The sequence below is a fragment of the Podarcis muralis genome, chromosome 5 (genome assembly GCF_964188315.1).
Source record: "Podarcis muralis chromosome 5, rPodMur119.hap1.1, whole genome shotgun sequence".
Classification (NCBI taxonomy): Eukaryota; Metazoa; Chordata; class Lepidosauria; order Squamata; family Lacertidae; genus Podarcis; species Podarcis muralis.
Genome location: NC_135659.1, coordinates 87,086,780 through 87,109,413, shown reverse-complemented (window position 1 = coordinate 87,109,413; position 22,634 = coordinate 87,086,780). Strand labels below are relative to the sequence as shown.

The 22,634-nt window shown below is 38.5% G+C and overlaps 1 protein-coding gene across 1 annotated transcript; it reads right to left on the bottom strand.

Moving 5' to 3' along the window:
* Positions 1-368: 368 nt before the first annotated feature.
* Positions 369-21,137, bottom strand: SPO11 (SPO11 initiator of meiotic double strand breaks). The gene is made up of 13 exons (XM_028735781.2): positions 20,998-21,137; positions 16,660-16,773; positions 13,525-13,619; positions 11,929-11,995; positions 10,880-10,988; positions 8,923-9,009; positions 5,325-5,358; positions 5,016-5,125; positions 4,798-4,897; positions 4,074-4,111; positions 2,939-3,015; positions 2,549-2,660; positions 369-578 (listed from the first exon to the last, which is right to left on the bottom strand). The coding sequence occupies exons 1-13, from the start codon at positions 21,135-21,137 to the stop codon at positions 459-461; spliced, it is 1,203 nt and encodes a 400-aa protein (XP_028591614.2). The 3' UTR covers positions 369-458.
* Between the last annotated feature and the right edge of the window lie 1,497 nt (positions 21,138-22,634).

The following is a 22,634-nucleotide window of genomic DNA, read 5'->3' as shown; positions in this document are numbered from 1 at the left end:
GAAATTTTATGAAGATGGGGAATAATCATTTTATAGCTTTTTATCTTGTGGTTAATTTGCAATTGTCCTGTAAGCTGAAATAAAAGAATGAATATATGATACATCACATCTTACAGTATTTGCAACAATAGTTTGCATTAAAAATAGCAGTTTTGTATCTTGAATTATGAGAAATTAATCAAGGTTTTAAATTAAATGTTTGAACATATCCTCTTTGCCTTTCTGTAAGAATCACTTTTTATTTTTAACAATTTGCAATTAGTACATATTACGTGGCTGCAATATAATGTGGATTCATGGAAGGAAATTATCATTCTTTCCAAAAAAATTTAAAAAAAGATCAAAGGCAAAAACAAATGCACCCCAAATTGTAAAAAAAATTCTGCAGCTTTTCAATTAGGATTGCATGAAACTTTTTTACAGTGATGCATTAAATGTTTTAACAGTTGACTGAATATTCATATCCATCCACCGAACTGCAATTTATTTGGCAAATACACTCTGGAAAGATAATCAGATGAAAAATACGTCAATGCTTGAATTTCAGCCTTCATTTTGCATGTTGCCATAATATCTAGCTGTAAAGGAAAGCATTGGAAATTAAACTTCTATTAAAATTGATATGATGCATATATTACACTTACAGTGATCTAGAAGAGTAACTGTGCCACATCAGAAACAAAAGAGTTTTGTTCCAGTTTCAAGTTATTTCATAGTATAAAAACAAACCTTTATTGTATAAGAGCAGCTTTTGGCCACAATTGAATATGTACTGTGTAAGTGAACTGAAACCATTGATTTTGATTGACTTAAGAATGCTTGTGTTTGTGTTGGATTATGGTCTTGATCTCTTTTTACTTGTAGTAATTTCCTTTTTTTACATTATGCATGGCAATTTACAGCTCAATCCTATCAGCTGCTACTGCTGCAGTAAAATCAAAAGCTTGCACTGCAACAAATAAAGCAGCTTACTGTTGAGTTGTGGGTGAATATATCAGACGACACAGCGATTCTCCAAACAGCTCTTGTTTATTCACAGGTCAGAACAGAACTGAACTGAACTGAAGGGTTCAGCCAGCCTGCTTATATAGAGCTCCAGTACAACGTAACTGTAACAACTTTCTGTAACTATCTAATCCCTGAACGTCAGTTTTGATCCCTTCTTTGCATATGTGGACCTGAACTATCTACAGTATCCCCCTGCTGGCCCAGGGTGAGAACTTCAGTACATAACACTTGCTATATGAATCAAAGTTGTCAGATATATTAAGATCTGTAATGTGGTCTTTTCTTGTTTCCTGTTTGTATTTTATTTGGTGGTATAATTAATAATAAACTGTCTTTCATTACAATTACAGTCAGTGGGAGGACAGGTGGGCAATGTGCTTAATAAATCATGCATTTGTTAGTGAACTGTATTTTTATGTGGCTTTGGCTCACAGGCACATATGACTTCAGTGTAGTTGTGGTAGCTGAACTCCAAGATCACAAAAAGTCATGGACAGGCTTTACAAATATGCAGCATGTTTATTGTCCCTTTTATAAGCCTAAATACTAATTTAAATACCAATGATTTATTCTACCTGTATAAACCTGGAAGGCCTTGAAAGGACTGGCTATTGGCTATTGCTGAGAAAATAACTAATAACTTAAAAGTGATAAAAGGACAAGCATGACTGGACAAATCTTATGCAATACAGTAGCTGTTTATTCAATACACAAATGAAAGTGGTCTTAAAGATAAACCGTCTGTGATGGATAAACCAACTTTTGTGCTGTATATAACCAATAAAGGTTTTTTTAAATCCAATCTATACCTGTGATCTGTTAGTCTGCTTTTCTTTTCCATTCTCTTAGCATTCACATTAATACACTCACTCCTGTCTCAATAGTGCATTATCTGGAGGCAGAGCCATGGGTTATGTCAGTTGGTAGATTACACAAAGCTAATTAGCAGAAAACATGAACTTTGATTCAAAAGTGCTCTAATAGTTGAAAGCCCTTGCACAGTAATTTCCAGTTGCCTGACAGCCAGCTGGCTGTGGGGTTATTGGGAAATGTTGTACAAAGGATTTTGATAGGTGAGTGAGAACACACCTGTCAATAATCTGATGTCATAATGACAGCTTATCGATATATGGGATGTCTCACCCACCTGTCAAATTTGGCCTGTTGGGGTAAGGCCAATCTGGCCTGCTGAACTGGAAAAGGTTCCCCACCCCTATGCTAGCTGTTACACATGAGTTTGTGGAATAGATTTCTCCTAGTTGCTTGGATCCAAGCAATAATTTGGAAACCTAGTTCTGATTTGAGTTTGGTAGTTGATTGCAAACCATGGCTTCCTCATTAAACACCATGCTATTAAACTGTTGTTTGGGATGATGTATGAATTTTCCTCCTACTCTACACAGAAAGAATATGTTATCTCAATTAGAATCACATAATTCTATTATTCTAATTAAGGTAACATATTCTTTCCGTGTAGAGTAAGAGGGAAAATGAGTTCAAGAAGCTCAAAAAATAATAAATAGTAAAAAAATGTACATACTTCTTTTTTCCATGCTGATTGATAAGCAATATAAGGTCTTGTATTCAAACTGTCCAGTTTACTTTGATCTTGTTTAGTCAATGGAATCAGTGCAGTCTTGGGTATACTCAGTCTGAAAGGCAGACAGGTGAATATGACTACTGTATCTTTATTTTTCACACTTGTTTAAAAATATTATTTCCATCAATCACTACACACTGAAATAAAAGGAGTGGGGCACTGATTGAAAAACCCTCCCTCTTACCCTGTAGCTGTCCATGTGTATTTTATACAGAATAATCCAACAGAAGTTTCCCAGTTTTGTGGGATTTAAAGTAAATGTATTGTTGTTTTTGGTTTCATTTTTGTGAAAGAATGTGGGAAATTAAAGTTCTTATAAAAGCAACTAACCGGTCAAAATCAGATGGAAGAAGGCCAAGCCATCTTATAGCAGGAACTGTGAGGCGATGGGCTTCAAATGACATAGACTGAAATGTGAAAAAAACACTTCTCATTTTCTCAGTTCTTATGACAGTACTCTCCACTTACCTGTCTGTATCTCGTTGCAAATATCTAGATAAGCTTTATTATTCTTGTGAATGGAGCATCCCATGTCAAGTCATGTTTTGATTTTTATGTGTTTGTCTCATGAAGTTCTGTTTTGTTATTGGGGTTATATGCATAAAATTCAATAAAAATATGGTTTTTAAAAAAGAAAAATGTCAGCTTGGAAGTTTATCTGACAATAGACATTGGTGGTAGTGGGATAGACAATGGGTAAATTATAGCCTCTTTCTATTGAGATAACTAGTTTTAGATTAGTTTCAGTCCTTCTATTAAAAAACCAGAATCCTGTTTTCTAGTCACATCAATCCAGGATGAGGAATCTCCATCTAAATGTTCACAACCCATGTTCATTTTGGTAGAGATGCAGGTATACAAAGTTATAGGTTTGGGTATCCTCCTAAACCCTAGAAATTAATAAATGGTAGGTTTTTGATTATTTTGGATGTGAAGGGAGAAATACAAACTGCAGAAGAATTCCTGGGCTAGCCTATGCAAAGAAAAAAAGAAAAGAAAAAGAAAAAAAGGGGGGGGGGAGAGAGACCTGGCTAAGTCAAGGATATTAAGAAGCAATACAGGGCCACTGAGGGCCATTGGCAATTTGGGTTGCCCCACTCTGCACCATTTTTACTTCTACGATGTATTTTTGGAGACAGAGTGAACAGAACTATACAAAATACTCTAAATGTGGTTACAACATATATTTGTATCAGAACTTTATTATACAATTTCATTTTCAATTCTTTCTTTTGTAATTCCGAGCATGGGTGTCATCCTTTTCACAGCTGCTACACACTGAGTTGACATTTTCCATCAACTGCAGTCCCAAAAGATATAAGATTTTGGTCCAGAAACAATATAGACCAAAATAAGACATAACGTATTAGTCCTGCTTAAATAAACCAGCAATAGTTTTCATATATCACATTTTAGCTAGAAATGGTGCAACAGAATTTTGAATTTAAAGTTGTAAAAAACTTACCACAGAACCATACTTGTAGATACACATTATTTCAATACCTAATATAAAGATGATATGAAATGTAAATTGAGTTATACTTATTGGGGGGCAGATTTGGTTCATAGAATGCCCCATTGCACTTTTGGTTGGGGCAATAGCATTAGTCCACTGGTGGAGCGCTTCTGGGCTGGGCAGAAATATATCTCCACTTCATCTAAACTCCCCTCCCCAGCATGTTGGATAGGATTTTGGATTGAGCCACCATTGGTGTTTTGAATACATGGATGCATTTTTTTTGAAAAGTGAAAATAAATCAATGTATGATTTAGCAATGCATCTTAATTGTAAATCTTTGTATACCAAAATAGTGCTATGAATTATTAATAGATACTTTGCCTTCCCAATGTTTTCTGTAGGGCAGAGTTCCTAACTCTGCTTTTGCAGAAAACATGTCAATGTCAGGTAGGGGGCACTTGGAAGGCTGCCAACTCTGCCTGCTTCCGCAGCTAAGTTCACTTTTGTTTTCAGAAGAAAGCTTGGGAGGGATGATGGGTTGCTGGGTGGGAAAATGTTAAGTATCTCATTCCAATTTTATCCTGCAAGGGTTCCTAGCATCACTTTACAAGGGAGCCTGAGACTGAGAGAACTGTTTCTATCATAAAGTCTTATTCTGCTCTTAGACAACTCTATCTTTATAAATTATATGATGAGGAGGACTATCTTCATTCCCATTTCTCACACTTACCATGTGGATCACCATCCATGAGAGCAAAGATAGGCACATGGCATGTATCCCATAACTTTCTGACTAGAAGCCTCGTGTTGACATCCGGCACACCTTTTCCCTAAGGAAATAATGCCTAACTAGAGTTTATATAATTATCAATGTTTTGAATATATATTGAGAAATCATTGCACTACCAGTCAAATAAGTTCCAGGGTTACAAAATGTTAGTTACATACCGTAATTATTATGCATGGGGACATTTTACTGCAGAAGTTGTCATCCAGCAGTCTCTGAAAAGTTGCATCTTTTTCAACAATTAGAATAAATTTTGCTTCTGTGATCAAATCTATAAAATTAAGGCCACAAATATTGATGGGATCCCATTGTGCCATACAATTAAGTGCTAAATACTGTAGTAAATAACTTAGTATCAGAGCCAATATTTTAAAGAGAAAAAGAAGTACAAATTTTATATTGGTCTTTGTCTCTCTTTAGAAGAAAAACCCTCCCCCAGTCTACAGATAGATGTTTTCCTTAAAGGATACTTCTCATTCCTTCTACATTAGATGGTACGGATACCTAAAACAACAAAAGGCAAAGTACCAAAAATAAAGATATGGAATTTAATAATTAGATAAACAGAAACAGGAATAAATCGTCTAAAGGCCTTAACTGTTAATTTCCAATATAGTTTTCTACATTAATAATTGCTTTATAGACTCCATGTGTATTGATGAATACTGCACATGCAGAAACAACCTTCTTGACCTTCTTGATCCCTGTGAGGTAGGTTAGACTGAGGGAAGACAGTGACTAGCCCAAGGTCACCCAGCGAGCTTTGTGGCCAACTGGGGGTTCAAACCCTGGTCTCCCAGGTTCATGTTTGACACTCTAACCATGAAATCAACGTGCCCAAAACACACTTCCCAAATGATAACTTTCTTTTATGCTGAAATTTGCATATGGCCACTAGAAAGGGCAAACGTTAAACATCCTGATGACAGATGTTTACAGACACTTTAAACTGCTGTGTTTTCCATTTGTTTTATTACCTTTCAGCTATTATTCAACTCAAGTGAGATATGAGTTCCAGAGTTATGGAAAAGGTTGTTAACATTTCATATCTCATATTGGAATTTGACTCAATATGGCAAACATATGGAGAAAGAAACAGGGAAAGAGATGGGGGAGGGGAGAAATTGGCATAAATACCTATATACTGTAAGCTGTAGTGTGTGGCCTTACTGTTTAACCATAATATCATTACAGGTGTTCAAGACAGAACATCTGGACATACTAAAATATAAGGATACCCTGAGAAATATTAATCTTGAAGGAACCTTATATTTAGTCCTAGAAAAGGAAATATGTCATACTGTCAGGGGTTCAGGGAGAGAGGCACAGATGAGGGAGGAGACTGAGAGCGAGGGGGAAGAATCCCAGGACGACGAGGAAGAGGATGACAATGACTTGAGGGATTCCATGAGTCTTTCAAGTGAATCGGAGGATTCCCAAAAGGGGGCGCCTGTGGTCAGGCCAAGGGGAGTCACAGGGGGGACTCGTCAGGAGCAGGGGAGCAGCAGGGGAACCCAGAGTGGGAGTTGGGAATCGGGACCGGCTTCTCCGCCGGAACGGAGTGAAGGGGGTGGAGTTTCCAGTGTGGCAGGAGAAGCAGGGCAGGAAGCAGAGAGGGAAGGGAGATCGGAGCAAGAGATCCTCCCGGAAGGGGAGGAGAGTAGCGCAGGGAGTAGTCTAACTGTCGAGAGGAAGGTTAGAGGTTGCGAACGCGTGCCAAGTTCAAATGTGGAGGCGCGCGGAAGTACAGGGAGCTCAGAGGAGGAGCCAGGTCCCAAAGCACGCAGGAGGGGGGAAGAGTTGTCTGGGGATTCAGCGTCAGGGGAATCCAGGAGGGGCGAAACCCCGGGGGGCAGGAAGACCCTGCGGAAAAGGAAGGAAAGGAAGAGGTGGAGTAGCACAAGCCTCTTAAGCTGGTGCAGAGGAGGGACTGACTCAGAGGGGACTTCAGCGGTCTAAGCGTAACAGACGTGGGGCTGCGCGCCTCGGCTGTGGACTGTACAATGTACTGCAATAAATATCTTTGTATATGAACTGGAGTTGGCGTTGGTCTCTTGTGAGCTGGGACCTGAGGCGGCCCTGACACATACATTGCTCACATAGTTATTTTTTCTCCATTGGAATGAATGGGCCAGATTGTGTGCACTAGGGAGCTGAATACATGTGGTTCTCTGAGTGAGAAGCTTATTTTTAAGTAATGTATTCCCTCATATCTTGCACACTTGACTTATTAAAGCATCTCTACTGTGTAAGGCTGGGTGGATCCATGGTGTGGCCAATGCATCTTTGTGGGAGGAAGTGGTCCTGGTCTTCTTGAAATAGGCAGTGATTAAACTGCTTCTGAAAAAGCCCACTCTGGATGAACTGTGTTGTTGCTTTTTTAAAAATGTTTTTGTGAATGAACAAAATTATATATGGTTTGTTGTTGATATGTATTGTTAAATATTTTTGAAATGTTTCATTAATACAGTGGTACCTTGGTTGTCAAACTTAATCTGTTCCGGGAGTCTGTTCGACGCTCGGAACCATTCGTAAACCAAGGTGTGGCTTCCGATTGGCTGCAAGACCTTCCTGCACTCAATCGGAAGCCACAGAGGACGTTTGGCTTCTGAAAAACGTTTGCAAACCGGAACACTCCCTTCCAGGTTAGTGGCGTTTGGGAACCGATTTGTCAGGAGCCAAGCTGTTCAACAACCAAGGTACCACTGTAGAAATTAATAGTGTCAAAGGTAACAGCTTTAGTAAAAGGAAATTTCAACATTGACTCTGTCCATGACCCTGTTCACATGTCACAATACTGTATAAAGTATGGATTCTCAAGGAGCATACTAGCTCCTAGAGAGGATGGCAGCTAAGCAAGGTATGACTTAATGTGTCATCCAGACCTGAGACTGTGGTGAAAGAGAGATCTTAACCACGATCTACAGTTCAGTTGATGGCTTCGTTGCCCTGCTGCACTGAGCTATGAAGCCTGGGGAGGAACAAAGCAGGTGCAATCTCCTCTATGGAAGCCAGCTCATTTGCACTAAGCCATGGCTTGGCTTAGTGTTATGTGTGAATATGGCCAGTGTTAATCCATGTTTTAGTAACCCCTGAACTATGTGAACCATGTATTGCCAGACTCATGTGCCCTGGGCATATGCTTTCCTCCTTTGTGTGTAAGGTGAGGAGAAACTTCTGCTCCCGATTTCTGGCAAATCATAGTTTGCTATTTCATCTGAACCTGTCAAACAATCATTTGCCAATGGCTTCTTATTGTGGTTTGTGGGCAACTATGGCTTGTGCAAATGATCCCCTGCTAGACTTGGATTCCACAGTAAAGTAGTTTGATTCTAGCCATGATGGAATGCTTCGAATCTCCTTTCTTTATATGGGTTTAGTATTATATCTGAAACCAAGGTTTAGTGTTATATCTGAACATGGCCTTATAATTTGATAGTATTTTCATATATACTGCATGTTTTCAAAAGACATCAGGAATTTAAAAGGATTTAGAATAAATGCTATTAACTTTATTAAAACGTCATCATTTAATTTCTCTCTTCCAAAAGATCTTGATCTATACAAATAGAGTGGAACATCTTCAAATCATACATTGGTTTATGAAGTGTTGAGATTTTATATGTTTACTATTAACACGTTGCAACATCTGAATATTTTATGGATTTGGACAGGCATTCTGTTACGGTTCTAAGGGAAGCAATAGCTAAGGAACACTTGGTTTTAACCCCTTTTCTTACACTGCTCCAACATTTTCTTAGACAGTCTCTGCTGCTTAAGTTGTAGTCAAACATTAATTGCAAACTAAAATATGGATACTATATTAGGACTCCTGAGAAAGCATAGGAGTTCCCCAACTCTTGAGGAAAGGTTATAATATACAAAATGCATTGAGCAATCATTTATCTCTTGCAAATATTTGAAATCACCTCCTTCTTTATTTGCTCAGCTGCAAAACCTCAATTGCATATTTATTTATATAATATGTAAATTAATTAACCAAAACTATTCCCTTCCAACACTACAAATTCTATGATTCTATTATTCTAAGGAATTAGTAATACATACTGTTGTACTGCAGCTACAATTCACTTTTGTACCATCTTCTTCAACATAACTTAGATTACCAGCAATGCAACCTTTGCTGGTAGACAGCTGTGGAAAAGAAATTGGGAATTAGCTTGTCTGTTTTTGGGGTCAATCTGATTTTGGAAATACGTTGCTTACTGTAGAACTCCATTCACTTTCCAAGTCCCTTTTGACAACTGGTTTCCCAAAATCCTGCCATCTCACTTACAGGGCTGGCACTACAACACAAAGTGGGAAGAGAAAGGTATCTTCCTGCCCATTGTTGCAGTGGCACTCACTGTCTCTTTTTCTGACACCGAAGCAGCCCCTGTAGTTTTTCAAGGGCCACTGCAATGTCAACATGTTAAGCATAGAAAGGAAAGTATGGCAAGGGGGGGTGAGCGGAGGGAGACCACCCTGTCTTCTTGGCAGGCTACAGGAGTGCTGCCACCAGACAGAGGGAAAGATCTCACTTTTTCCTCTTCTGTGTCTTGCAGCTACCACTGCAGCCTGATGAGAGTGGTAGGTAGAACAGGTTGGGGATTAAAATCAAAGCTGGAGAAAACTTTAGAAGCTGCAATACCATCTCAAATGTGAGGTGAGGCCTATGAAACTTGTATTTCTGAGCCCATAAGTAAATGTTTTGTTGTCATCCTTAATGGATACAGTGTACCACAGAAATAAAGAATAATGTTGCATACTGTATAAATAAATAAAAGTAATGCTTATACAATTTAGAACACAGGTGTGAAATAAAAATAATTTCGTAAAGACATTATAATTTTTTGTTAGCTATGACTTCTGTGATTAGATGATTGAACAAGTAACTCTTGAATCACTAGATCTAGAAATAATTACAGAACAGACGTTGTCAAATATTCAAAGAATGCTGATGTCATGCTGTGTTTGCTTCAGAGAAGTTAAACAGTTCAATGAGAAAGCAATGAAAGTTGCAAAAGAGAAAAGTAAATAAGAATAAATGAAGCTACTGCAAATTCTGTTCCTTATAAATATCTGGGATGCTCACAATCTGAGGGCCTTGAGCTGTCAGAAATATGTGTACTGTGTTAGATATATAGAACATGTATAATGATATGAATATTATAGAAGTATTTAAAATCAAAATTGCCTACTATGCTTAGAGTCAGAACTGCCTGTCCAAAGCAGTGTAGGTAAGCAGCAAGAACCTTGCAACTATGTTCTTTAACAGGAGACTAATAGTTGGCCAGATAAGAGGAGGAAAACATATTGGAATGTAATGGTAAGGAGATAGCACAAAGAAGGAGAATTGCCAAGGACAATTGGGAGGGAAAGGTAACAGAATATGCAAGCCAAAACCTGCTGAAAAGGAATGATTGAGGATGACACCTTAATAAGATAACGGGAGTTTCTAAGTGGAAAACAACTCCAAATATGGTGTGTCTAATTGGAAGGCCAGGTAGAGTATCCACAAGCTGTTCACACATTGCTTTAGCCAATAATGTTGCATAAATGATACGGGCAAGAGGATTTCATGTATTTACCTGATAGAAGAAGAGTATATAGGAAGAGCTTGAGAGCATGTATTGTTGTCGGACCATGCTTGTGGCAATAGCCTTGTGGCTGACCATTCAGCGCTGTCTTAATGATTAATAATTCTCTGTTGAGCCTACCTGTGTACCTGACTCCTCTTTCCTTAGAGGCTTTTGGCAGTCTACTTCAAGGAAGGAGCCCTAGGAATTTTCCTAACAGAGCTGAGACACTAATTGGTGAGGTATTAAGCATTTTTTGATTGTAGCAATGTACCAAGCTTTCTTATTTCTCTCCTTACTGGCATTGTCAGCTAGAAATAGTAAGTGCAATAACTTTCTTGGCCTATTTGTGCCTTCTACAGCTTCAAATGATAATAACTTGCTGTACTTTTCCAAATGTGATACATTTTTACAGATCATGTAATAAAACTTTTTTGATACTTAACAATATGCAGACTCCTTCTTGGGATCTTGAGCATACAGGAAATGTCATTGGTAATGTCGTCCACCACTCTTTGGTTACCAAAATGTGCTGTATCAGTGTAAAATATATCTCTGTCAAGATAAAAAATATTGTCATTCAAAAATAATTGAAATAATAATAGTACCATAAAATATTGAAATATAAAATATGGCATATGCTGTGGAGAATGGGAAATGAGGAAACCTTTAAATCAACATTTCAAGGTTCACGACAAAATTAAATGACAAGGGCTATGACTTTTCACTATCCAGACACAGTGCTCATACATGCCTATTAAGTAGTTTCTGAGTTGTTTGCTCTAAAAGATTTAAAAAGTTTGAAATACTGTACTTCATTACATATATTTAGATGCCAGGCAAAAACATTCATCTTCTCCCACACCTTTGGCTAATTAAACAATCTTTGTCATTTTAAACTCTGTGTGGCAGGGTGGGGGAGGTATTGTTTTTGTTTATGAATGTTATGCATTTTTATGTTTTTATATTGTAAACTGCCACATGATCCTCAAATGAAGGGTGGCCTAGACATTTAATAAATAAATAAAATAAGTAACCCTGAGATCAGATTCTCCTTCTTCAGGAAATGAGATCTAAAACTTAAGTGCGAAGGGGAACTGGATGCAGGGCCAGTCCTAAAGCACACCCACAAGGTGAGCCTATGGTAACTGTGCCACTTTGTTGTCCTCTGACTCAGAGGACTCCATTCCAGAAGCTCCAATACAACCAGAGGCTCCCCTGCTCTGTCAACACACTGGTGTGAGCCAAGCCCCTTTAACTGAAGAGACACTTTTTAGGAAAGGTGGAGTTTACTGCTCCTATATAAGACCCTGTCTATGGTTGATTGTTGCTGAAGCAACAGCTGAGTGCTGATCACTAAAAACATTCAACCTGAGCTCAGTGCTTGCATCATAACAATACTTCACCTATACATAGTGTGCCAAATCTATTATATCACATTTTTAATTTTAAATGGTTATTTCAATTTTGCAGTTATATCCAAAGTTATTATTACCTTTTTGTTGCATAAATGTTTGTCTGCACCATCTTGTAGATAATAGATAATATTTTAAGGAACAGAGCTGAAATATAAAATAACAGCTAGTAAACATTACCAGCCATCTGAGTGTTTCTGAATAAAGATTGGTGTGTTCTTGGCTGAATTTTAAAATGTATTATGCCATTCTGTGTATATATACTAATCAATGAAGTTTCTGCAAGGTTAGAAAAATGTACTTTGCTGTAATTACAAGTATCCTCTTTTTCAAATCCAAATCTTAAGGGTGAACAGGACTGTAGTCCAATATTCTACTCTGTTCAATGCCTGAAGTATGATCCCTACTATGAGGTAAACTTTCTGTCCTAAGCTTTGATGTGTAGTAGAAAAAAATGTTCAAACCCTTTTCAAATCTTTCCTTTAATCAATTTTAGTGCTAGTATGGTGCTCATCTTACAGCTAGCCTTGTTTGTCAAGGAACAAAAGGCAGTACACTTTAAGGCTCCTGATTGTTTCCCTGCAGTTGTACCTTTACCTGCCCCACATCAGATCTCACAGTCAGGTGTGGGCCAGGTGGGTGTGGTGTGGAGAAAATTGCCTTTTGTGCCAAATTAAGTCCCCTCATGAGCCTAATTGGCCCACTTGCCTGGAGGTCCCCTACCTTTGCTCTATTGGAAAAATATAATCTTGGGTGTTCCGGGTAGCCTAAAAGTACCTTAACCATTGGGAATTCAACTCTTGATCGTGTATATACAGTGGTACCTCAGGTTAAGTATTTAATTAATTCCAGAGGTCTGTTCTTAACCTGAAACTGTTCTTAACTTGAAGCACCACTTTAGCTAATGGGGTCTCCTGCTGCCGCTGGGCCGCTGGAGCACGATTTCTGTTCTCAACCTGAAGCAAAGTTCTTAACCCGAGGTAAAATTTATGTGTTAGCGGAGTCTGTAACCTGAAGCATATGTAACCCAAGGTACCACTGTGTGTGTGTGTGTGTGTGTGTGTGTGTGTGTGTGTGTGTGTGTATTCACATGTACATTATTCATGTTAGTTTGAGCAAAGGACATACAGTATAGTTTTACAGTAAAGGAAAGGTGTTTTAGCTGAATATTATATTGGTGTCTACTGTTCCAACACATTACAAAAAGGGATATCTGAAAGAAGAATCTGTTGGGATTGTTGGACATATGTGCTGCGGGAGCTCAGTCAAGTGGTTAACTTCACCGCAGAAAACCCATTTAGCAGAGTTATCTTTACTAGGCCAAAACCAACATACAGTACTATACATAAACACACTATTTACACATGTTACAAGCAGTCTTCTCTCTCTGAGCCCAGAGAACTTCAAAGTTTTTGCTGTGTTGGAGTCCCCTGAGTGGCACTGAAGGGCCTGCTGATTCAAATATGCTCCCAGTTGGTGACCCCAATACAGAGAAAGTCGCTTTAGCATCACTGATTGACTGATAATATTGAAACTGCAGATAGATAGATAGATAGATGATAGATAGATAGATAGATAGATAGATGATAGATAGATATAAAGTCATGTTTTTTGTACTTCAGAATATTACATTAAAATAAAATAAATTAGTATATTGCTCAGTTTCTTAAACTTACCAAATTTTGGTGCTGATTTGGGACAGTCACTTCTTATTTTCCTAGTGGTACAATTACCAGTAGATGTCATCTGCAAACCTACAGAATCTGTAAACCTGTGGATGTGTAAACCAGTTCAGCTGTATGTTACTTTTCAGAATTGGTGTTATTATGTAAAGTTTAACACAAAAGAGGGTTGCTTCATGAATTCAGATAAGCAAAAGTCAAATGCTATCTGAAAGGAAGATGGATTTGGAAGAGTGTAATCAACTCTGGTTTGTCTCTCTGTTTATCATTTGTTTTCTATGTGTGTACGCCTTCCAAAATACTGTCCCCAAACTCAGCAAGAGGATTTTTAGGGTGGGATGGCAGACTTTCTTGCTGTTTGACACTGGGTGCCATTTGAATCAAAATGGTGAACCAAAACTTAACTTTGGTGTGACTTTCCCAGATTTTGGCCATAGATTCAGCTTGCCTCTGAATATATTGACACCAAGCTTGGCATGAAAGTTCCTGAGGTAAGGATGGGCAGGATCTACATTGACATTTTTGTGCCAGGGGCCTTTTTGACTCAAGATGGTGGACCAAAACGTGACTTTGGCATGACTCTGCCTTGTTTTTTTGGCATAGGTTAGGCCAACACTCAGGATATCATCATGAAACTCAGCTTGAGAGTTCCCAGAGTGGAGCGTTTAATTGATGGTGGTAGACTGAAATGTCATTTTGATATGACTCTGCCTGTTTTTGGCATAGGTTTGACTGTCTCTTGACCAAATTGGGAAGAGGGTTCCGGAGCGGAAGGGTATTTTTGTTGATGTTTAGATGCCAGGCACCACTTTGAATCAAATTAGTGAACTAAAATGTGACTTTGGAGTAACTTCACCTGTTTTTGGTGTGATAAGTCAAAAACCACAAAATTCAATAATCCATTTAAAAATCACAATATTGTTTGGTTTCTAAAAATTCCCATGCACTCCCTGCTTGTAATTATATAAATGCACTGCACATGGTTAAATTAAACTGACATATTGTCAGATCTAGGTAAGGAATTAGAATAAATAAAATCTAGAGTCATGTAAACTGCCCTGAGATCCTAAATGTGACTAATAAATAATTTATTTCAACATAATGTACTTGAAATTTGGTCACAATGTTTATTTGCCATCCTGAATATTGTACTATATTTTCTAAATCTGGTGTGCCATGGTATGTTTGTAGCATTGATGAATAACAATCATAATTAACATATTGTTGATAGGTATAATCACAATGAAATTTGGAGTGGTATTATTAGGGAAAGGTTATATTGGTTTCGTTGCGCAAATGTGACATGACTGCATTTTCACTTTTTAAATGCACTGCTTTTTACGTCCTTAAGGTGGCAGAAGACACTGCACTGTAAAGCTACAGAAAAGCCTATGATCCAGGAAAAAACCCTGACTTTTCTCTGCAGACTATTTCCATTCTTATCTTGCTCTACCCCTAGAAAAATGCCTAAAGGTCAGCTATCATCTAAATAAAGCAGGTAAGATGTACATAGGTCATATCTGAAAGTATTTCCATACAAAACATAGATCTAATTTTAGACCAATTGCACACAATCTAATCTCATGGTTTAAATTAGCATATAAAAAGTCCAAATGGGCTACATCTGAGACAAGTCATATTTCGAATATGCTTTCTTTACAATCATATCTGCAATTTCAGTTGTGGAATGTTGTGATTAAGCAACACAATTATTACATAGGAAGTTATTTTGGTTTACTGTGTAAGGTTCCTAAGCAAAACCTGTTGGGAGAGTCAAACCTTGGAGCCTTCTGCATACAGTGCATGTTTGCTATTAAATAACTAATCACAGTACAACACATTTAAGTCATCTGCAAGTTAATTTCTCAAGTGTCTCAATGCAATATACGTAAAACTTGAGATGAATTGCTCTGGAACTGTTGCTATTGGGGATATCCTTGTAAACCAGCTATAAATATGTAATTAGCTATTCAAAAACATCACTAAGAGATAATGATTACATTGATTGATTGAATTTATATTCCAACTTGCCTCCAAGGAGCTCAAGGTGATGTACATGGTGCTCCTCCTCCTCCTCATTTAATTCCCACAACAAACTTATGAGGTAGGTTACACTGAAAGGCAGTGACTGGCCCAAGGTAACCTAGTGAGCCTCATGGCTGAATGGGGAATTAAACCCTGGTCTCCCAGATCCTAGTCCAAAACAGACTACTACACCACACTGTGTAGTGTACATCCTTGTTCAACAGAAGCCCATGATTTCCCTATTACTTTGTAGTTTATGAGATACCACATATATTGGCAGTCCCCTTTTCTCTTTCTGATGTCTGTGGGTTGTATTTATGAATGGTTCTGCAGTCGTGGCTGTTTGAAATTTGGTATTGTTAATAACCATGTCAGTCCAGCACTGTTAATTTACTTCTACCAATTCCTCAACTTTCTAGGGTTCATAATAGGGGGTTTAGGGCTGCATGAGTGGTGTGCACACAGTGGGTGCTAAGCCAAGTGAGGGGCCTTCTCAAAGCCCAGTAAGTTAGGCTCTGGGTTTGGGGAAGGAGACAGAGTCCTAGAGTCTCTTATCCATCTTTGGGAATGCAGCGCAAGGGCTTGGGTGTGTGTGTGTGTGTCAAATTTTGACCTTGCACAGGGTGCCATATTACCCAAGTCCACTGAGAGGTATAGACAGTTAATTTATTTATTGCTCACTGTCTGCTAAGATTCTAATGCTTCAAAAACTTGTATTATCATCCACAGTCGGGACCTGTTCTTGGGACTTTTTTAAAAGCTGTGTAGCATTTCTGATTTTCACTGAAGCCATGGTGACCTTTAGCCAGATTGTCAGTTCATGCACTGACTGAAAACCACACACAGCAGATTGTAAGAATAAGTGTACAATTTTGTTGAAGATTTTTTTCAGGAAAACATTGTACCATGGCACAGGGCTTCATGAAACATGAAGAGGCAATGATAAAAGTTGTTAATGTTTTTGTATTTGTTTTATGCAGTACACCACCTTAATACCTGGTGTGATTAAGATGATAGTATATAATGTTATAAACAAACAAACAACATTTGTTACACACACACACACACACACACACACACACACACACGGTAAAATATACCTACTGTATATTTCCCCAGTTAGATCTGTTATTTAATATGAGAACGGGTGCTTCATTTCTGGATAGACTTGTGATAACATCTTCAATAACATTTTCAATTGCTCTAAGAACATCAGTGCTGAAACAAGTTATGACATAGAATGAAAGACTGCATCTATACCAGTTCCAAAGTCTACAATAAAATGTTGACATGCATAACTGCCTTAAGTATGTTAGATTTATGAAGCTGCAAGAAACATTTTACTGTACTTTTTTTGTTTCAAAACAAAAAAAAATTCCTTCCAGTAGCACCTTAAAGACCAACTAAGTTAGTTCTTGGTATGAGCTTTCGTGTGCATGCACACTTCTTCAGATACACAGAATTTTTTGTTTGTTTTGACTATGGCAGACCAACACGGCTACCTATCTGTAACTTTTTTTGTTTCAGTACCCCTAGAAATCTTAATTTGCTATTTCATGTGTGTACACTTCAAGCATTAGAAAGTACACTGCCTACCGCTTCTCATGATATTTCTTTTCAAGCAGCCAAACATTTGGATCAACTGGTTTAAAACTATGATTAATGTTTTAAATCAAATGATGTAATATTAACTTTGGCTAGGGTTTGACTTAACATGTTTTCAAATGCTGTAAACTTCAAAAAATGTTCAAGGGTATAATATAAGTACTTCCTCTCTACCATAGCACATTAACCTTTTGATCTGACACTTTGAATGAGTGCCTGTGGTTTTTAATTATATGTAGGTTTTGGCAGGATAACAACATTGTGTGTGTGGCGGGGGGAGATAAAGTGTGCAATGAACTGAACTAAGAACAGTAGTACTGTAATGTTGTTCCCCATATAGCAAAATAGCAGATTGTGCGGAACCTCCTATAAACAAAAGGACATTTTTGCTTAATTTTATCAGCTCCCTTGCTCTCCAGCTGTAGAGCTGTGTATGTTATACAGAGCTGCCAGTTCATAGATGTTGTATGAATTTGTTAAAACTCTACCTACAACTTGTATCCATAGCCCAAGATATATAAGCTGAGATCTGGGGGGGGGACCCAAAACGCCCTACATTAGGCCCTCACAATAACTTCCTTTAGCTCAGTGGTTGTTTTTCTACTTGAAAGTACACACCCATTACATATCACAAACCACTTTAGAGACTCTCCTCAGTTTCAAAAAATGATTTTTCATGAGAGTGGAGGTGGTGGGATAGAAGGGAGTTTGGCTGAAGTTCAAAGAACACAAGTCCAAAGTTCCTTTTGGCATACAGAAATACTTGTGTGGTTCTTTGGATCCTGACCATAAACTTCTAACTCTGGATGATCACATTCAGTTGTGGATAAGAATGTGGTCCTTTTCTTAAATGGGAGCATATTGATGATATATATCACAGTGAACCTCAGACACTCATAATATGCTTCCTCTCTATTAAGGAAGTACAGTATTAAGTGCTTTTTGAAGATGATTGTATATTACTCATAATCTTACAAAGGAGGAAACTGGAAATGTTTTTGTTTTGTTAGAAACCTAGCATTTATCAAAATAAGGAAGGGATTGATATAGGCCCACACAATCCTCAGCTTTCAGATATATTTTCTCTAAAAAATGGTTAATGTGCCAGGTTGAAAAGTTTCAGAATAAGATTATTTGATTATTCCATTTATTCAACAGAAAAGGGTCATCAGCACTGCTCATTTGCTATGTTTCCTACTGGTACTTTTTATCATTGTATTCTTATTTCTTTAGCACATTTATGCACCATTCCAGTGGCTTATTTGCAATCAATTAAAATAAGGCATCCCTGCAAGCAAATTGAAAATCTTAAAGACAGAACACAAAAGGAAAGAAGAAGAAGAAGATTCATGCACCAATTCTTAAAGTTAAAAAGTGATTCTTGTTCCAGCTGGAACTTGGTAACTTTTTACCAAATTACTTCTGATTCCTTCAGTTTCTGCAGTTGCTGCAACGATCTTTTATGACCCATGTGCATTGAATTTTATCATAGTTCTGTATAAGGCAGATAATTTAGCCAGATAGGTTTTTGTTTCATCTTTAAAAATGTGTGGGTAAGTGAGCAGTGCCAAATGGTAGATCCAGGTTTCACATTCAGGCTTATTGTCTGCTGTTTGGGGCCAACATAAGTTGAGAGTACTTTAAAGGAGAAAGAGAAGGATTTGAATGGCATTCTCATTGGAACAAATCACATATGTTCTTTCTTTAATTTTAGCTCCCACTTCTTAAAGATGAAGTAACCTTTAAGAAGAAAAAGATACATTACTGGCCAAACATGCCAACTTAAAAAGCTCTCAGCATTAATTACAGAGAAATCTAAGCTGGGAACAGCAAGGCACTGCAGATGTATCACATGAGGATAAAGCCTGTCAGCTCATTTCCAACAAGTCACAGCATGAACATTATTTTTTCTTTCTTTTTTCTTTTGGCAGCACAAATAGAAATGCACTTAAATCATTATTTCACAACAGGAATAAAACAAACAAACCAAGTTACAGATTTAATCCTATAGCATGTGTGTTAAGTGAACAGTATGCACGTAGATTAGAATTATTTTAAATTAAATTTGGAAAACCATATGTTGCTTAAGACAAAGATATTAAAGTGCCAAATTTCTTATGCTAAATATATCCAGTGCATTAGTATGATAAATGCATACAGCACCAGAAGCACACGTGTGTGTGTGTGTGTGTGTGTGTGTGTGTGTGTGTGTGTATGGAATCTGGTTATTATAACGTATCCTGCAATTGACTTTTGGGTGAAAACCCCCCAAGAAGAACATTCTACTAAATATGTATAGGTTCAGAGCCTAGAAAAATCCAGGTTGTTTGCTACATATATAGATGAAATTAATGTGAAAGAATGTGAGCACTCTAGATGTTCCTGTTTCCACTCTCAATTCAGCCATGGTCTATTAGACTGTGGGCTTAGGAGGTACCGTGTTTTTTGCTCTCTAAGACTCACTTTTTCCCTCCTAAAAGGTAAGGGGAAATGTGTGTGTGTCTTATGGAACGAATGCAGGCTACACAGCTATCCTAGAAGCAAGAGGTATTGCTGCTTTCACTGCGCAGCTGTTCTGGCTTCTGAGATTCAGAATATTTTTTTTCTTGTTTTCCTCCTCCAAAAACTAGGTGCGTCTTGTGGTCTGGTGCGTCTTATAGAGCGAAAAATACGGTATATTTTTCCCAGTCCCAGACCTTTGCCGGTAGAGTTGTCCGGTCACATCCCAGGCTGCACAGATCATGTGTGGTTCTTGAAGAGTTCCACAGTTGTGGACTCCCCTGTGATTACAGCTTCTGGGGTTTTTTAGAAAAAAGGGAGGTAAGGGGGGAAGTTCAAGCTATGTAAAATTATGCATGGTGCAGGAAAAGTGGATAAAAAGATGTTTCTTGCTATGCAGGATGGACAAAAGGAAGTACTTCTATACACAGCACAGAGGTAAACCTTTAAATATGCTTCCACAAGATTATGGACACCAGCTTAGATGGTTGTATTTCATTAATTAATTAATCATTATTATTGTAAACTTGATTGCAATATGAGCTTGTTATGTTACCTATCTTGAGGAGGGTTCCTCAGGGGAGGAGATAATTGTGGGCTAGGAAAACCAATATTCAGCAATTAAGTTGTTTAGAAAATGGATATCCTGCTTTTCAATGGAATAATCTTCCAGGTGGTTTGCAACAAATTGCAATGATACTAAAACAGGCAACACAAAACCCAGCAGCTCTCTGTCGTTTACCAGTGGGCAGGGCTTACTTTCAACTTTGTAATGCCAAATATCCAAAGCAACTTCATATTCTCATAATATAACAGTTTAGAAGCAGTTCTGTGGTAATAATGTTGTATTTTATTCATGTTACGCCTGGCATTGGGGTAGGTGCTGCCACTGGGACTAAGCTGAAGAGTCAAGCATTATTTCATTATTTCAATGTACTTTTGAGGGAAAGATCCCCCACTCTAATATCTCCCAACTGTTGGAACTAGAAAAGAGGAAGCATTAAGTGTATAAAAATGCAAGTGGTTAGGTCCAACATGTTTCAATTACAACCTTCTTTGGGATCACAGGACTGTGAAACAAAAACAGGTTTGCTCTCCAAATACTTTGTTGCAAAACAGCATAGAAGTACTACAGATAAACTGCAGTTTCCGTACAGTAAAGCTAGTTGCATGCTTGTAGCTGGGGTACAGTTTCACCACAGACTGAGCTCCCTCATTTCAGAGCACGAGTTTCATATTAGGTGATGACAGATCAGAAATCTCTTTCCCAATTCTTTGTGAAATGGCCATCCAATGGATGTCTCCCACATCGATGGAGTGAACTCTGTGAGTCTTTACCTGGAGATCTCACAGCTCTGGCTGGCCACAAAGGGGCCATGCCTGCTTCCAAGTGTTACACCAGCTGCTTCCCTCAGTGAAAGACGGTGTTTGTCCAATAAGGTGAACAAGGACCAGTTCGTCTCTCCAGGGAAGGTCATGGCTAAAAGATGGAGCGAAGGCACTAAATGGAAGGCTAAGGAAATCTGCTATTGGTTGCTCGCCCCTCTCTGCTGATCCTTTTTTCGTGGCGTTCCTGAGGCAGAGAGGTTCGCGCGCAAAACCAACGGTCTTTCCCGCCTTCTCCTAGATATTTTGGCGCGCGGTTGGGGGGGGGGGGAGAGAATGAGGTAGCGCGCGCACCTGTCCAGCAAAGACGGTTTTGTGTCAGTCTTCAGCAGGACTGAGCCAGACAACTAATCAAATTAGGAGATATAGGCGGGCTCTCCTCTCTCTCTCTCTCTCTCTCTCTCTCTCACACACACACACACACACACACACATACACCGAGTTGAAGGGAGGGTTGAAGATCTGAGGGAGGTTATGAGGGAAAGTTGCTTCGGGGATGCTTTTTTTAAAACAACAACAACAACTGGGGAGGAAATAAAGCTTCGAGAGAATTCCTGAGGGAAAGCTGCCACGAGTACCCAACTTTTAAAATAAAAACAAACAGATAAAAGATACTAGGGTTGCTAGTTGTTGCACTAAATGATTTACTGAGTAAACGTTTTGACTGGATGGCAACAAACGGTGTCGTTGTTTGTTTTTGTTTTAAAAACGGTCTCCCATCTGCCTCCGCCACAGATAAACAGAAAGTCAACTCCAGGGACGACTTGTTTAACAGATTTGTATTAGCGTTAGAAAAAATACAAACGGGGAAAGGAGGGAGAGGTGATTATTACTAGCTGCACAAACATAATAGGAAACCCTGCTGAATTCCATGGGGCTTATTCCCAGTTTAGGGCAGCCCAAGAAGGCTCCTAGTATGGAAAACTTGAGATTAAAGCAGTGCTTTTGTTCCTTAAAAAATGTTTAGGTGTACTCTCATTTTGACTCAAGAAAATCACCATTTTGTAGTTCAAATCTGGAAAAATCAATACGGTAAATGGACAAAAGTACAAAGACTCACAAAATGTTTAGGAGTATGCGTACCCCTGCATACACCCAGAAAAAAAGCACCGGATTAAAGTATTATCAGTGGCGTAGCGTGGGGGGTGCAGGGGGGGCCGGCCGCACCGGGCGCAACATCTGGGGTTAGGGCAAATCCATAGGTTAGGGGGCGCAAATCCACGGGTTAGGGGGCGCAAATTACTTGCCTTGCCCCGGGTGCTGACAACCCACGCTACGCCACTGAGTATTATATAGACTAAAGATGATGGTGCTGCTCGAAATTTGTCACACATATTTCCCATCCCTCTGTCCATGTATAAATGCCAACTGGAGCATCCGATGAAGTGAAAACTAGTCCACAAAAGCCCACATACTAAACTGGGCAAAAACATTGTCCCTGCCCTAAATTGTTTGCAATCCTGACATCCAACTGCTCTTTGTGACGATTAAAGGTAAAGGTAAAGGTACCCCTGCCCGTACGGGCCAGTCTTGACAGACTCTAGGGTTGTGCGCCCATCTCACTCAAGAGGCCGGGGGCCAGCGCTGTC